A 13,483-nucleotide genomic window follows, 5' to 3' on the forward strand; every position below is an offset into this window, starting at 1 on the left:
CAAAGCGGAATCCTCTGGGGAGGATGGGCGGGGCTCCCGCTAGATTGATGTCCGGGGGAACCATCCCGAGTGCCAGAAGGGAGAGAATGACACCGGAAGGAACCAATCTGCTGGCGCTGCTGCCGCGAAGGGTGGGCCAGACTCGTCGGCGAGCTGCTGGTGTTGGCTGCAGGTGGGTGCGCGCTGTTCGGAGGGAGCGCTGCTGGCGGGGGTACCAAGCTCTTCTCCGGTTCCGGAGAGGTGGCAGCGCTGGAGACCGCCGCCTCCCGTAGCCGGGCCCCGGGGTCGCGCTGTGAGAGGATGGGAAACGCTTTGCAGCATCCCGCCCGCCCTGTCAGAATTTCTTTTCCCTTAGAATGAACCGAGCCCCCGCAGCGCCTGCGCGGGCGGGCTGGGCATGCTCCGTGCCGGCTCTGGCACCGCCTCCCCTCGCCCCGCCCTGGCCGCCGGAGCGGGGTCAGTAGCCATGGCGGGTTGGTGATTGCTGCCTCTGAGGCGTGACGGGCCGGCATTGCCAGGGACCGGCACTACCAGGGACCGGCACTACCAGGGACCGGGTCGGCACCGTGCTATTGGGGTCAGGGGCTGAGAACCCCAGCCCCGACGAAAAGAGCCTCATCTCCCTGTAAACTCTGTCTGCTCCCGGCTTTGTGCTGGACAGGGCCGTGTTTACCCCGCTGAGGACACTGTCCGTGGGGGCTGGTGGTGGCCCTACCCGCGGCCGATGCATGGTCCCTATGGATGGTGCCTATGGACGGTCCCTATGGTTTCTCTGTCCCCATCGTTCCCCTCAGCGTATCCGTGCTCCTCAGGAACCATCCCTGCCCGTGGCAGAACTGGCACAGGCCGGGAGCTGCAGCAGCCGGGGTGGCTTCTGTGCCTTCCCTGCTGCTTTGGACTGACCAGAAAAGAGGAGACAATTGTTCACACACCAGGTGCAAAGGACTGCATCACCCTGGGTTGATTCTGCCTCCTGAACATTATGTCCAAACAAATGCCTCTTAGGTTTTGTATTTGTTCTGCTAAGACCTATAATGGTTGTCACAGCCGGGTTCCCCTGTGCCCTCAGTTACAGGCCATCTGAAAGTAATCAAAAGGTAATAATTCTGTTTACCCCTTGGAGTCGGGCCATGGCTAAAAATTTAGGGTCTCTAAAAATTTATGACCATTTCTGCTTTTTTCCTTAAGAAATATTTTATGTTTCTGCCACTGTATAGTTGACTGTGTCCAAATAATGAAAAAAACATTGGTAGAATATTTAACTGCCTTTCTGAGGGGAGCTGGTTTTCATTGGGGTTTTTTCCTGTTTGTTGTTGTTTTTAGCATTCCCAGCTCCCTACTAATGTGAAAAAGCAGAGTCCAGAGGCACTGCTGTCTTTCTGCCTAAAATATAATTCGGTCTTTGCAAAATATTTCAAACGCATAAGTAACCTTGGAGAAAGGAGTGTTTCAGCAATGAATCAGCTATGTAATACACACATTTTTAAATGCGATTCCCATTTTTCTTCATGACTTAGGCACGGGATGTTCTACATACTATCATATTATGTGGTGACAAAGCAAAGGACAGCAGAAGAGGTTTTATCAGTCAGAAAAGAAAAAGGAAAATGCTGATCATCAATAACAAGTCATAGCTTACATTGCAAGCATTGTATTCAGCACATTTTGAAGGGAAAGTTGTGGCCACGTCTATATTAAGTTAGTGATATACTAGTGATAATACTAATGGAATGTGGATTTTACCCAGTCCCTAAAAACCTCAGGTTTGATTAACTAGCTTGACTTGTCTATACTGTTAACTCAGAGAGATGTAAGCATGAAGAAGTTTTTTATCACTAGCACATTTATTTATTTATTAATAAGCATCAGGTGCAAGTGCAAACTGAGGTTCAAGATGCATTCTGTGAGATATAATTATGAATATATCCAATTTAAAACCACATTTTTTCTTACAAACCGTGATGATATTGCATGTATGTTAAAAAAAAACATTTTAATAATATACAGAGATGACAGACCACAGAACTCAGTAAAAGTAGTAATTTCATCTTCCAGAATTTGCAGCTATTTTTGCCAAAATGAGTACATGGCTTTTTTTCCTTATTTATTTTTTTCTTAAAATGAAAATTGCACTTTTTGAACTTCTTTAGGTAAGAAAAAGATTTCCAAAAGAACTAGATGAATTTGAGAAATTTAGCTTATTTTCTTTACCTTAATGGATTCATGTGTTTGTGAGAGGATATGCAATTAAAGATCACTGCTTGTAGAGAGATAATCTTCCCCTTTTGAAATGCCTCCAGGAATCAGTGCAGTTTTACTCTTTCCTGCTGCTACCATGCTGTGTTGTGGGTTTTTTCATGCTGTTCCTTTTCCTTCACTTCTAAAGAGCCTTTAAGAGTATAAAGTCAGTGTCACCTTTCCTTCTTAGAATACTGTCTCAGCATGTTTTATTGATAAATACCACTTTTGTGGATAAAATGTCTCGTGCATCTTCTTTGAATGTCTAAAAATGATTGACTGAATATTAATTTTCTCTGAAGCTCAGTTTTTTATGTAAAAGCTGTGAGACTGAGTTGCACTGACATTTCCAGACAGGAACCTGGAAGTCTGTCACTGGTTTCAGTCTCAGTCAATGACAGTAAAAACAATAAAAATTCTAAAAGTACAGAACTCTGTACTTAGTATTTATAATTTAATTACATTTAAATCTACTTTTGTCTTTTTAGTTAGCAGTTATAAATGTCACCAAATCTTGCTGTATATTAAATGAAATGCTATTAAATTACCTGTGTAGTGGGTAGTGGTGTCTTAAAAAATTGTTAATAAATTACTAATCATCTTGATGTGTATGTAGTAGACTTAGTAGTATAATAGTTATTTTTAATACTGGTTTTAAAATGCTGACCTTGACCTTTTCAAAGCTTACATTAACTGTACAGTTCAATGTTTTATAAAAAACAATGACATAAAACTCCTCTGGAAAATGTATACAATTTTTTTATCCTTGCTGGTCTTAATTCTTTCTTCCTTGCTACACGAAGTATGCTGTAAAAGACCAGCATGTAGATTTTTCTTTTTAAAAATCCTGCTTTTTATCAAGATGTACTGCCCAAAGCCAAAGAAGGCTAAGTGACAAAGGTAGTATTCTCACAGTTATTTCTCATAAGATATCTGCTAAGAACTGTTAAGAATTCTTTTTTTATTTTTTTTTTTAATTGATGCGACAGTGCTGTATAGAGAGACAGGGAATGCTGTAGCAGACTATGTTGTATTTTAAGGTAAAGCAAATAGATTGTTTTACAATTGTTTGTAAATATTAAGGTACCAAATATAGGTTGAGTCTAGAGTGGTTATGCCAGCAGCATGGGCAGAGGGAAGAACATCTGCACACGGAAGGTTATTTGTTATGTCTGAATGTGTACAGGCCTCATGTCACATCCATGTCAGGTGTGCTGGGAACAGACTCGGGGCTTCTGTCCCATTAGAAAGGTTTGGTCATGTCACTGTCAGGCTGGCATGGCCCTAGCATGCTTCTGACAAAGTGCTAACTCATGCAAACACAGTATTTACATATGCCCAGTACTTGCACAATCATCATCCCCTAGGCTATTAGAAAGTCACATATATCTGTGTCCATGTTTTTATTATTAACTGATCCAAACAGTTTGGTGTAAGGATTCTCCAGTGTCAGTCTGTCCCTATATCCTCATCTGGGTGTTCATGTTCCATTGTTATTACACAGGACCTTGTGTTCCCCCTTGTTCAATAAATTTTCTTCTGTTACTTCAAATTAATTGCCATTTTACACCAATCTCAACTGCATTAGTGTATTTAAACTTCTGTAATGCTTTATGTGTCAGTCACAGTATCTAAGTCTGTTTTCACTTTCAGCAGAAGTGTTTATGAATATATATACTTTATATATGTTCTGACTGCTGCTGTGGTAAGCAGACTTTGCACAAACAAATATCTAAATAAAGTATAGATCAGGCTGCTATGAAAGTACCTCCCATGAGGACGACTTCCTGATGGCTTAGTTTGCTCTGAATGTATCTTGTTACCAGATAAGCCTTCTTGTGAAATTAAAATCCCACACCAGTATTTTTCTGGTTTCCAGGTTTGGTTTTGAAATTATTATCCCCTTCTTTGTCAATTCAGGTGGCCATTATCTGTTACTAGCTTTAATTGGAACTGTGGAAGCAGAATCCAGCAATAGAAAAACCTTGGAATGTTTTCTTAGGCTTTAAAATAGGCAAGCTTGAGTCAAAGTTACCAGCCACAGCCAGTTTATGCATCTGTAGCACTATACACAGGACTTTAAATTGGTATAAATAAAATACACTCATGTTTAAAGCTTCTTTATATTGTCAAAGTGTAGTAAAATATCTTAATGTAAAAATAGTGAAGCCCAATTTACTGTTAAAACAATTAACTTCAGTATAGGGATTTTCACCAGAAAAACTTGGCTGCTCAAAGGGAGATTACACTGTCTTCAATTTATATCAGTTATGAAGTCAGTTCATTTTTGTCACTAAATGAAGCTCAAAGTTTGCAGCATAAGCTGCACACAAACACAGCTTCACAGAAAGACTTAGAGGCACAGATAAAATCAGTGCCAAGGGACTCAACACTCAAAGTTGCATTGTCACCAAATCACCTCTAAATGACCCCATTTGATAAGCTTTGGCAATCCTGTGATTTGGCTGTTTCTATTCTCTTATTTTAGTCCAGAATGCCTAATGGGAATCTACTTAGAATATAGCTGAGTAGTCTGTATATCCCTTCCACTGCAAGATGTAATCATTGGTCTGCTTTGAGTACAGATAAGCCTTCTGGAATTTAAAAATATGTGACAAAGTTTTCCTCTTCCAGTTTTATTTTCCATCAAATTCTAAGAATTTGGGGATTTGGGGGTTAATCCTTGGGCTTGTCTTTCTAATAAATGACCATAAAAATGTTTAACACACTCTTTGGTGTGTTTCCCATGGACTTTACTGAAAAGATTGCTACAGGTGGGTAGAATTTGTAGAGTTCTTCTTTGATATGAATCAGCTAATTTACTTTTCATAGTACTGCAAAGTAGAAACTTTAATATAAAATTAAATTCAATGTAAAAGTCACTTATAAAACTTAGAACTGTGCATAGGATTTACAAACCAAGTTCAATGCTAGGAAATTCTTTGTTTTATAGTACATTGATTTTTATTTTTTTAAAATAATACTGTAGAATCAATCACTTACTTTTCCATTTCAGTTTCAGGAATACATTGAAGAAACCATGGCTAATCAACGGGATTACATTAGCAGACCTATTTGCAATGGAATTTCTGTTCCTGAAAATAAAATCAGTTCCTTAGTGGCTGAAGGTCATGGACAGCAGATTCTAAAAGTACTACAAAAGTTCAGAGAACAAAATATCTTTTTTGACTTTAAAATTCTTGTGAAAGATGAAATAATTCCTTGTCATCGTTGTGTACTGGCAGCATGCAGTGATTTTTTCAGGTAAACCTAATTTTGGCATGAGTTTGCAATAAATGGATTGTTAAGTTCTCTGGGAGGGAGGGAAGGAATATTATTATAAAAATAAAAAAAAATAGTAATCACAACTGATGTATGTCTGCAGAGCAAAGTGTTCAAACATCATATTAAGTATAGCAAAAAAACCCAAAAAAACCAAAGCAAAACTCAAGTGTTAGATGCCTAACCATTCCCCAAATACATCTGCTTGTATTTGTATTCCTGAAGTGACATGGAGACTCTTATGAATTTGAGATTAGAACAGTCTATACTCCCAAATACAAATATCAAACCAGAACTTTTGTTGTTAGGTAGAACTGACACAAGTTGTGTATCTTTAAGACTTATTTGATGCCTGTATCTGTACTTGAAGGCCTGCAAGATCTGTTTGACTTTGTATGGGAAAGTCTTTGACACATTTATATTATGAAACATAAAAGGCTTGATTACAAATACATCTTGCACTGCATAATTGTGGATAAACTGCACATGGTTTTGAAATGGGGTTAGATTTTATTTCTCAGAGGTGGCATGGTCAGTGTTAATAGAATTTGTCTTGAGAGGTATCAAGCAGGCAACTTTATTTTTTCTAAAGTACAGTGTTCAGCCTTTCAGTGTGAAATAAATGAAATCCTTTTGGTGCTTAAAGAGACACATTCTTAGGGGACAGACATTGATTTATACAGAACACTGCTAATTTTTTATTAGCAAGAGTGAAACTTGCAATTCCACACTGAAGGTCTGTTTCCAAATAAACTCTTTAGTAAGACATAAAGCTAAGATGCCCTAATAATGTAAAAGTGGGCTCCTGGAAATGAGTTAATGAGCTCAATTCAGTTGCTTATTCATAGGTGACAAGTGATAATTTCAAACAGCCTGGAGCATCCTAAGGTCTGTTAGAGTCTGCCATATATGTCAGAGGACATAGGCTAGGTGTGTTCTAGCACTTCTGGAAAAAGAAATGCACATGACCTGCCCTACTTATGGTCCTGCTCTGGCACTGGCTGGCATTGGACTCAATCATCTTCAGAGGTCCCTTCCAACCCCTGACATTCTGTGATTCTGTAAAATGAGCAATTTCTCCACTGCAGCAGTGGATTTGGTTTTTGCTCTGAGACACAGAGCTACCTGCATTTCAAGTGCTGACTGCTACACGGTCCATAGATGCTCTGGTAGAAAGGAATATTAGCATGATACAGCTTCCAGTCATAACTTATAGAACTGCAATTAAGCACATGGTAACAAATGTGGACTTTTTATTGTCTACTGGCTCTTCAGGTTAAAATCTGCCAGGAAAGACCCTGCCCTGCATAGAACAGTTGATAACAGCAGCCATCAAATTCATAAATTGTCCTGGAATTCAAGGCCCATTTGTTACCTTCAGGAAGTAATAGGTACTTTGTTGCACTAGATAAATGTTAAACACCTTTTTCTTTTTTGGCCTTTGGAGTTCTCTTATTTTTGGTTTCTTTGTGTAAACCCAAGATTCAGCAACATTTTGCTCCCTACCTGTTACCTTTCAGGATCAAAAGCCCTTGGATAGATTGCTCTCCTACTAGAATTGTTCAGTTGCTGGTTTACACTGTAATTTAGAGATTTGTGTAGCTCTTGGGCTAAGGAGGAAAGGATTCTAAGGAATGTTATTTCATATACAAAAAGTCTTTGGGACATAAGTATCCTATAGTAATTTTGTCTTCTTGTTCAGGAGGTCAGACAAGTTCCTGATTTACCAGATGCCCACTTCCCAAAGAGTATCCTATACACAGAGATTTCTTTCTTTTTTCTCTTCATAAAAGTATGGGGCTTGAATACTGACATACTCAATTATTTATCTTGCCATGTTAGATTGTGTGAAATATTTAAAGATAATTACATATTTAGCAATCAAGCAAAATTTGAATAAAATTTGCACAAATCTACTGATCAATAATGTTTATTCCATGCTTTTAACCGTCATACTTGTATTCAGTCACAAGCTTCTTTCTGCGTACATTTCACTGCATCATACAATCCTATGTAAAAACCTGATTTTTTTCTGACATCTGTCTGTATCCATACATCTATCTGTCAATTCTAAAGCAAAAATTATGTTTCCTCATATTTTTTCTCCGTGTACACCCCTCACCTACTTCTATTCCCAAGGAATGCACCCATTATCTCTCCTGACATTGGCTCAGCCTGCCATTTAGAAGGTCTTTTTTCCTACTTAATTTCCAGTATTCATCTACAGTACATAACTAAATCATGGGGGGGGTTGCTACATATTTCTTAAATCAACCTTTCTTTCTCGAACTGTTGAAACTGATGCTGCCCCTAACAATTCCTGAGTTTCTTGAACATTGAGAGCTGTAGACTTCATCTCTTTCTGTGAAAATCCATACAAAATATAGGTACTGCTATCATTTTTATGAGCCATCACTTAGAATATGTTCTTATCACCACTCCTTTTTTCTTCAAACATTTCAAGCAAATGCATTTTTCTTCCCACCTTATTATCTCACCCTGATTATCTCCTTCCATCAGTGTTCTCTGCTGTTGCTAGATCTTTAATTTGTGTGTATATCTCCTATATTTTATTCACAGAGCCATGTTTGAAGTTAATATGAAAGAACGAGATGATGGCAATGTCACTATTACTAATCTATCACCCAAGGCAGTGAAAGCTTTTCTTGATTATGCATACACAGGAAAAACAGAGATAACAAATGATAATGTGGAAATGCTCTTCCAACTGTCGTCATTTCTTCAAGTTTCACTCCTTTCCAAAGCTTGCAGTGACTTTCTAATAAAAAGTCTTGATCTTGTGAATTGCTTACAGTTGCTTTCTCTATCTGAAAGTTACGGATCTGTTCGCTTATTTGATCATGCACTGGATTTTGTACAGCACCACTTTTCCTTGCTACTCAGATCAAGTGATTTTTTGGAGATGAATTTTGAGATACTGCAAAAATGTCTTGAGGCTGATGAACTAAATGTCCCTGAGGAAGAGTCTGTGTTGAAAGCTGTCCTTCAGTGGACTAAACATAACTTAGAAACACGACAGAAATATTTGCCTAATTTGATGAAAAAAGTGAGACTACACCAGTTACCTGAAAAGACTTTGCAGGAATTTTTACATTCTGAAGAACATTTACTCAAGACTGCTAATTGCTCAGTAATAATCAATGATGCAGTTAAAAGTGTGCAAAACTTCAGTGGACTGTTTCCAGATGCACGTCCTTCAACAACAGAAAAATATATATTTGTTCATAAAACTGATGAAGATGGGGAAAACAGACATACATTCTGCTACAACATCAAAACAGATACATGGAAAGAACTTCCACATACGCATATGATTGATCTTCCAGGGTCAAGTTTATCTAGCTATGGAGAAAAAATATTTATAACTGGAGGATGCAAAGGGAATTGTTACAGGACTGTCAGGCTTCATATTGCTGAGCCATTTCATGATGCCACTGACCAAACCTGGTGCTACTGTCCAGTCCGCAATGAATTCTCCATAGTGTCAGCTATGAAAAAACCAAGAACAATGCACACATCTGTTGTCACCTTAAATCAGCTGTTTGTAATAGGTGGAAAGACCAGAGGAGCTCAAGAAACCCGAAGTCTTTTGGATGTAGAATCCTATAATCCTCTTTCCAAAGACTGGACATCTGTAAGCCAGTTACCAAGAGGTATCTACTACCCAGAAGCAAGTGCATGTCAGAATATAATTTATGTCCTCGGCTCAGAGGTAGAGATTACTGATGCCTTTAATCCATCTCTTGACTGTTTCTTTAAGTATAATGCTATGACTGACCAGTGGTCTGAGCTTGTAGCAGAATTTGGACAATTTTTCCATGCGACTCTAATCAAAGCTGTTCCAGTGAACTGTACATTGTACATATGTGATCTCTCTACCTATAAGGTCTACAGTTTTTGCCCAGAAACCTGTGTTTGGAAAGGGGAAGGATCTTTTGAATGTGCTGGCTTTAATGCAGGGGCAGTTGGGACAGAAGACAAAATTTATATATTAGGTGGTGATTATGCTCCAGAAGAAATCACAGATGAAGTTCAAGTCTACCATAGTAGTAGGTCTGAGTGGGAAGAAGTTTCACCAATGCCAAGAGCCTTAACTGAGTTTTACTGTCAGGTCATTCAGTTTAATAAATATAGGGACCCCTGGTCATCTGTACTTACAATTTGCTCTGGAGAATTTTGAAACTCATGAGTCTAAAAAATCTATTTAAATGCACATGTTTTAGAATAGATTTTTAGGTATTAATTTACAGATGGGAAAATATGTATGGCTTTGTTTAAATCTTCAGATTAAATGGTATGCTATTATAGAATTGCTTCTGGAAGAGTCCATTAAATTGTCATTCATGCTAGTCATTAGATAGAAAGAATTACTTAATTTTATATGCAAGTCCTCTGTAATTATCTGAATAATTTGCAAAATAATATTACTTTCCAAAAAAAGCGTAGTCATGAGCAATTCATTATGTAATATGTGCCATTATTTCTGTAATATTTGCAGTTGTCCTGTTAAGTCAAATTGCTGAGTGAGAAAATGGACTGTGATACTGTTTTCCCTATGTAGATTAAAGAAATCTATGTTAGTGTTGTTTTATTTAGGCTTTTTTGTATTTATAAACCTGTAAGAGGAATTAATTGTCAGCTTTATCTTACTAGAATGACCTTAGCAAGGGCAAGACGCAAAGTGACCTTCACAGCATTACAACCAGGTATCCAACTTGAAGAGACTGATAATTCCTATCATTTCAGCTCTTCAGTTCTACCAGTTTTTCTCCATTCTTGTGCCTTAGCACTAGCTGTATTTTCCATTTTCATCCCATCAACTGTGGCAAGATAAACTCTGATAACATAGTGCAAGAAGGGGAAGATTTCTACATGGTGGATGATTCATGTGGTATCTTCAGTCATGCTATTGACTAAAGAAAAAGCACTTCAAAATGTTTCCTAACAGAAGTCTTCCATCTCTGGAGTCTCCAGTGCTTTTTGGTAAGGAGCCACTAGGCTGCTTACAGCAGCAAGCTCCAAAATAAATTTTGGTTAGTGCTTTGGTTAGCTACAGGAAAACTCCATATCTTGTCATACGCAAAGTTACAAAAATTAATCCCCATATTTAAATGCAAAATAAATAGTATTTCTGAAGCGCAAGAATTCCTTTTTTAAAATTTCTATAGTGGCTTGAATAAATGGAAACACTTTCATATTGTATTTCATTCATCATTTAAAGTGTAAAAATATTACACGGTAAACGCTACGCAATATATTTACTTGATAAAATAGTCATCTATTATAATACTGAAATTGTAATGGGCTTTTAGAAATAATATTAGTCTAGAGATAATTTGTGAAGTAAATTTGATATCATGCACACAAATCATATAGAAGAAGGACACTGACATTAGTTAGGTTTCAAAAATTCATTTGTAATCTTCCACAGCTTGAAAATTTTCTTTCTTCCCAGCTATTTGATAGTATATTGTCAGCCCTTGTGTTTCATAGAAGTATCATTTAAATAACAAGCTTGTCTTATGCCAGAATGAATGTATGTAAACATCTAAGCACCTCTTTTCCAAACAGTTTGAAAATGAACAAGATTAGTGAGGTGTCTAAAACATCTTTCACATGTGGTAAGTTCATTGTCACATCATCACTGCATGTACTTTTTGCAAAACTCAAGCTCAGTATTAATGCTTAAAACTTGATATTGCTTAGCAACATGCTTCTGTTTTAAACAGAAACTATGGAAAGCTCCAATTCTGTGACTGACTCTATAATTTATTATCAGATACCTTTACAAATTTAGATAACATTTACCATAAATATTTTCATATTGATGTAAATTAAAACTATGCACATTTGGAGAACATATTTAGGAGAGTAGAATTTTCCTGCTCGGTAATTTATCTGTATTAAGGTGTTTGCATTCTGTTGAAGTAAATAGCTTGTTATTATAGTATTTCAGAAACTTGCAGATTTATTTTCCTCTTTTTGCAGTAAATCTCCAAATCATATTATAACTACACTTAGCCAGGTAACCTTTACAATCACTGTACTGAAATGGAAGCATTTTTATATTGGAACACAACTACTTTTTGTTAATGCAAAGAAAATATATTGAATAGTTTAGAAGACATGGAGAATATTTGCTTAGTGAAACAATAGAATAAAAATAAGTAGACATAGAGGAGAATGTAGCTTTAGCATTATTTACTCTCATGGTAGCATAGAGACTTCATTAATGACTAATTAGTGCAACGTGTCACTTCATCAGAAATACAAGGCCCAGTTCTCCTCTGCTTGTGGTTTTTTTAAAATTTTTATTATTTTAAATGCCTGAATAATATCAGTATGTAATTTATCAGATGAGAAAAGTAACATATTCTACCCATGCTACATGGGTATAAACAGCTATGCAAATTGGAAGAAAAGAGAACTGTGAGGTTTGGGTGTTTTTTAATTGCAACTGTCCTGAGCAAATTGCTGGGTCACATAAACAGCAAGTCAGTCAGTAATTCAGGTGATGCTCTTTCCTCTAAGTTTTTCCTTAAAGCAAATATTTTTTGGCAGTCTTCCATCCAGCTGTTTGCTATATGTATAAGGCTCTGGCTTATGACCACAGATAGAGCAATGACATATGCAGTAAATTTCTGATTATTAATATTTATAGTGAAACCTGAAGCTTAATTTGGAAAACAGATGTGCTTCTTTAATATTGTATGCTACATTTGCACAGGAACTTGTGTCAGTTCCCCTTTGAAAAAATCATTCATAGATTTCAAATGGAGTTGAGCTCTCAGTGATCAGGAAATAATACAGGAGTGTCAGTTACTTTATGCCATTGCTTACAGAACAATAACTGTGAAACTAGTGTGAATTTTCTTCAGTTATGTAGGTAACCCTGTATTACAGCTCTCTCAGATGAAAAAAAGGTCATTTGCCACAATTCCATATACAGAGAGTTTAATCTGATAGCAGCACTAAGCGCAAACAAAGCTTTGTTAGAAAGTCAAGGCCTCATGATAGAATTAAGGGCCTGTGTTCCAAATCCTGTAATTAATTGCAAATGATGCAAGAAATCTCAGTGCAGTCAGCTACACTACTCAGAAGGATATGGATTACTTGCATGAGTAACTGCTGTAGGTTTGGATAAAATAGATTTTTCAGTCTACGTTATGCAGCTGTTAAGCAGTTTTTTAAAAGTCACAACATCAGTGTGAAGTGAGATATTCTACTTCTTTTCTGACTTTTCAAAGATCACAGTACTTTAAGTACCTTACTCTAAAAATAACTCTATGACTAGATTAATTATTATCTATGTTCTCACTGAAATATAGTAAGATGTTTAAAAAATACAAATTGCATGTAAACCTATCATCTACAATTTGCACTTGAAGGATGTAACCAATATATTTCTAACACTATTCTATTCTTTGCCACAGAACACATTATAAGCATGACCAGTATGCTATACAAGAAGATAATATATATTGTATGTTGGATTTTAATATCCAATAATTATATTGGATAATCTTTAAAGAATGCTATCAAAACATTATGGCACTTTGGCAATATTAACATATTGGTTTAGTTGTTATAATAAATATAAATTATTTAGGTGTTTATATACATTATGTTTGCACAGATCTGTTGATTATTATTTATGTACTAATGAATATATTTTCTATATTCTAAATACATTTGTAGTAGTTTACTGCTGTTAAAAAAATAGAGTGGATTTACTGGGCCAGGTTTATTTCTGGTATTACTTAATGAAGAAATCTGTATCCCTCCTCTGATTAGTAGTAGATGGTAGGTAAGGTCTAGGTTATAGAACGTGCTGTCTGCAGTTTGAGATATGGAGTCTAATTTAGATGTTTCTTTGTATAGGTCACCAACAGGAGGCAGCATCAGATCTATTTTAATTAAAATAGACTGAAACCAGGGATAG

General features: G+C 36.8%; 1 protein-coding gene across 1 annotated transcript; it reads left to right on the plus strand.

Annotated features, from left to right (window-relative positions):
- Positions 1 to 152: 152 nt before the first annotated feature.
- On the plus strand, positions 153 to 10,052 carry KBTBD3 (kelch repeat and BTB domain containing 3). The gene is made up of 3 exons (XM_008502355.2): positions 153 to 172; positions 5,255 to 5,502; positions 8,101 to 10,052. The coding sequence occupies exons 2-3, from the start codon at positions 5,279 to 5,281 to the stop codon at positions 9,719 to 9,721; spliced, it is 1,845 nt and encodes a 614-aa protein (XP_008500577.1). The 5' UTR covers positions 153 to 172; positions 5,255 to 5,278; the 3' UTR covers positions 9,722 to 10,052.
- The last annotated feature ends 3,431 nt before the right edge of the window (positions 10,053 to 13,483 follow it).

The sequence above is a fragment of the Calypte anna genome, chromosome 1 (assembly GCF_003957555.1).
Source record: "Calypte anna isolate BGI_N300 chromosome 1, bCalAnn1_v1.p, whole genome shotgun sequence".
Taxonomy (NCBI): domain Eukaryota; kingdom Metazoa; phylum Chordata; class Aves; order Apodiformes; family Trochilidae; genus Calypte; species Calypte anna.

What these genes read in the sequence shown, in the direction of transcription:
- KBTBD3 (XM_008502355.2), top strand. Translation starts at nt 5,279, where the DNA reads ATGGCTAATCAACGGGATTACATTAGCAGACCTATTTGCAATGGAATT. An exon ending in GCATGCAGTGATTTTTTCAG is followed by an intron (nt 5,503 to 8,100) that starts GTAAACCTAATT and finishes TTTTATTCACAG; the next exon opens with AGCCATGTTTGAAGTTAATA.